General features: G+C 57.3%; 1 protein-coding gene across 1 annotated transcript; it reads right to left on the reverse strand.

Annotated features, from left to right (window-relative positions):
• Window positions 1-735: 735 nt before the first annotated feature.
• Window positions 736-2,344, reverse strand: HOXC12 (homeobox C12). The gene is made up of 2 exons (XM_059183583.1): window positions 1,735-2,344; window positions 736-974 (listed from the first exon to the last, which is right to left on the reverse strand). The coding sequence occupies exons 1-2, from the start codon at window positions 2,342-2,344 to the stop codon at window positions 736-738; spliced, it is 849 nt and encodes a 282-aa protein (XP_059039566.1).
• Between the last annotated feature and the right edge of the window lie 1,151 nt (window positions 2,345-3,495).

Genomic DNA, 3,495 nt, shown 5'->3' on the forward strand with positions numbered 1-3,495 from the left:
CAGGGCCATGGGGAGAAGGAACCAGGAGACTTTTCCAGCAGGCTGCCCCAGAGGGGACACAAGGCTGATGATCTCCCTGTCCGCAGCCAGGTCTGCCAAGTGCCTGCACCTCTGCCTGTTCCATTTCCAGGCCTAGAGGACCAGACCCCAGTGGACTTGAGCATTACTGATCACTCTGTTCTCCCAAACTGCACTTCCTCTTAGGTTCCCGCACTTCCTCCTACCCTCCCAGAGCTACCCTAACCCCTTCCAATCTCTCCACCGACCCTCCACTCTTGCTGCCTCCTCTCTCCCTCTCCTAACCCCAGCTACTGGGACTTTGGGGAGACTCGGTTCCACTGTCTCCACTTTTGCCTACCGCAGGCTGACTTAAGACCATGGAAGGAGATGGGGTGGGGGGCAGATTACCTTTCCTCCAGAACCTCAGACCGAGGCCAAATGCCCCAGTTCCACTGCAAACCAGCTCCTCCCCAGCACCTCAGCTTTCCCTGTCCCTATTCCCAGCCTGCAGCTCCTCTCTCCCTGGTTGGGTTCTTCCCTTCTCTCTGGGACCTGGCAGGGCCTGCTGAGGGGTGTGTGGGAGGGAACCACAAACAAAACAGACAAGAGGATGTCCAAGGAGTGCCTGCCAGAGATGCCTGGCGTTCTAAGCGGGGACTGTGTCCCAGGCAGCGCCCCCTTTTGCTCTCTGTCAGAGACAGGCTCAGTCCGGGGCCGGTGCCCATGTCTTGCCCCCTAAAAGAAGGAAAGAGCTTGCTCCCTCAACAGAAGTCTTTTCTTTTTCATTCTCCGGTTTTGAAACCAGATCTTGACCTGCTGGTCACTAAGATTCAAGCGGTCTGAGAGTTCCCTCCGGCGCTGCCGTGTGATGAACTCGTTCACCAGAAATTCCCCCTCCAGCTCCGCCAGCTGCAACTTCGAATAGGGCTTGCGCTTCTTCCGGGAGCGGCTGTGGATCGGGTACCAGGGCGCGCCTGGGTGGAGACGAACCGGCAGCGTTGGCCAGAGGACCAAGAGGTGACAAGCCCAGTGCCCTCGGTCCTTCCCCAGCCCTTTTCACCTTGGCCTACTGCCCACCCCTAGGCCCTGGCTCTTCTGTCTCATCCCCTCTCTTTTACACAGACCCTCATCCCCATCAACTCCCCCACCTTCATCACTCTCTTTTTCCCTTTTCACTGGTCCTTCCCTCCTCAACCCTACCTCCCACTGTAGTATCTCTAACCCTTCTGGGTTTTGATCCCCTCATTTCTCCCCAAACCTCTTTTTCTCTCGGATATCCTAGCCCTTTCCTTTCACATCCTCCAGGATGGGGTCCCTGATCAGCTAGAACAGATAGGAGCAAGTGGCCAGAGTAAACCAGGTCCACTGACGTTTCTTGAAAGGAAAAATGTAGCTAACGGAGCCTGTGTGAAAGCGGAGGGAGAGGCCCTAGAGAGAGGGACCAAGGTCTCATTCCCCACCCCAGGCATGGGGAAATGTCGGTCAGAGTCCCCTTCTCCGGAGATCCCTGCCCCCTCCAGCCGCAGATCGGCGAAAAGGGGAGTCTGTGCAGTTCTTTTATGGGGATATTTACATGTTTATAGGCGCCCCCCCCACCCCGTACTTCTTTTTAAAAGAAGCCCTTCCTCGCCACACATTCTGTCACCCCAGGCGGCCCTAGCTCAGTCCTACACTGCCCGCCCCCGAGAGCTGTCCGGTCCTGAGTACGCCTCACGAGTGGGCTGGGGTCCTTACCGCTGGCCGAGAGCCCGCCGCCGGGGTTTAAAGGAGATACCAAGCTGCCCGGGTCGCCCGCGCCGGCGCCCTTGTTGCCCTCGTTGATCAGGGACGAACTGGAGTCGGATTCCAGTGACTGGCACGAGGGCGGGTCGTGCGGGGGTCCCGCGCCACCGTCGCCACCGCCGCCGCCGGCCGCGTAGTCGTACTTGAAACCGAGCGCGGGCGGCCCCGACGGCTCCAGGGGCAGCAACGCTGCCCCCGGCCCGACTCCCGGGCCCGGCTCGCGCCCGCGCTCCTCACGCTTCAGGCCCCCGCCGCCGCCCTCGGCGCAGGGCTCGCGGTAGTAACCCTTGCTGTCCTCCACTCGCGCCAGCTCGCACGTGCGGCCAAAGGGCGGGTTGAGCGACACCGGGCTGCCGAGATAGGGCTGCGGGTAGCCATTGCAGGGCTCCGCCGACGGCCAGGGCAGCGAGCACACGTTGTCGCGGCGCGGGTAGGACAGCGAAGGCAGTCCTGGCAGCTGCGCCCCAGACGCGCGGAAGTTGGGGAAGTAGAACGTGTCTCCCGTGTGGATGTTCACCAGCGGCCCCACAAACCCGGGATTCAGGAGATTATGCTCGCCCATTTCCGCGGGGCCCGACCGGCAGCTTCTACTTTATTGCTATCTGACATTAAACATAGTTAAACCTGCACCAGCCACCCATTGGCCATCCAGCTCACGTGGGCGCCGCCGCCAGGGGGATGGGTGGGGACAGCGAATCCCCCCCACCCCGCACCAACTCCAACTTCCCCTTCCCCACTCGGGGTGGGGGGGACAAAATGCTGGGGCAGATTTATTCGCTGGATTCTGGTTTTTAAAAATATCATATAAAACCTAATGCAGAGAGTGAGGCAATCGCCGGACACGGGGCAAGAGGGAAAAAGCCACACCAAAAATACCCACACATCTGCACTTCTGCACCATGCACTCCCCCCAGATGTATTATCTTCTCGCCAACAGCTGGCCAAGCACAGCCTGTCCCTCTTTAATTAGCTCCTTTATTAACTAAAACCGTTGGAATTTACAATATCTCCCCAATAAATTACTATTAGATATTGTGTCATATAAAGTTTACTGGCTGTTTAAGGAGACGGATGAGCCCTTTGGCTCTGGGTTTATTTACAGTAGAGGCAAAGTGGGGGTAAGGACAGATTTTCCTGCCACTGTCTTTCCCAGCCCCGCCGCTGCCGCGCTCCTCTTCCTCAGCTCTTTCTCCTCAAGAATTTTGGGAGGCACTTGGGGTCCTCTCCTCTAGGAAGGACTATGGGAGAATTATTAATGCTGGGTATCCCTCGCCCCTGGAGCTGGGAGCCAGCCTCACACTTCTACTCACAGTTAGAGGAGGGACGCAGAAAGGAGGCAGAAGAAGCAAAAAAAAAAAAAAAAAAAAAAAAAAAAAAAAAAAGGAGGTGCCTGACTCTAGGTGTACCTGACTACCTGCTCCTGAAAATCTGGGGGCCTGAACTACTCTTGCCTTTGACTTCTGTGGGTCAGATGGGCTTCTGCAGGTCTTCCAGAGTCTTTGCAGCAAGAGGCTCTGGGACCTCATTAGGGCTTGGCTGGCCTAAGAGGCTCACGACTCCCACAGCAGAAGAGACCCCCACACACCAGAACCAGCCCAGCCTGCTGCTGTGACCATCAGATAGCAGTGCCAATCCCAGTAAGTATGCTGGGAGTGAGGGAGAAAACTCTGGAGAATTACCTTGTTGGGGTTTAAAATTATATTTATGGTGCTA

This window comes from Mustela lutreola, chromosome 8, assembly GCF_030435805.1.
Source record: "Mustela lutreola isolate mMusLut2 chromosome 8, mMusLut2.pri, whole genome shotgun sequence".
Taxonomy (NCBI): Eukaryota; Metazoa; Chordata; class Mammalia; order Carnivora; family Mustelidae; genus Mustela; species Mustela lutreola.

Excerpts from the sequence above, each read along its gene's own strand:
- HOXC12 (XM_059183583.1), bottom strand. The coding sequence starts at position 2,344 with ATGGGCGAGCATAATCTCCTGAATCCCGGGTTTGTGGGGCCGCTGGTG. Across the intron at positions 975-1,734 it reads CGGCGGGCTCTCGGCCAGCG|GCGCGCCCTGGTACCCGATC; the intron begins GTAAGGACCCCA and ends GTCTCCACCCAG.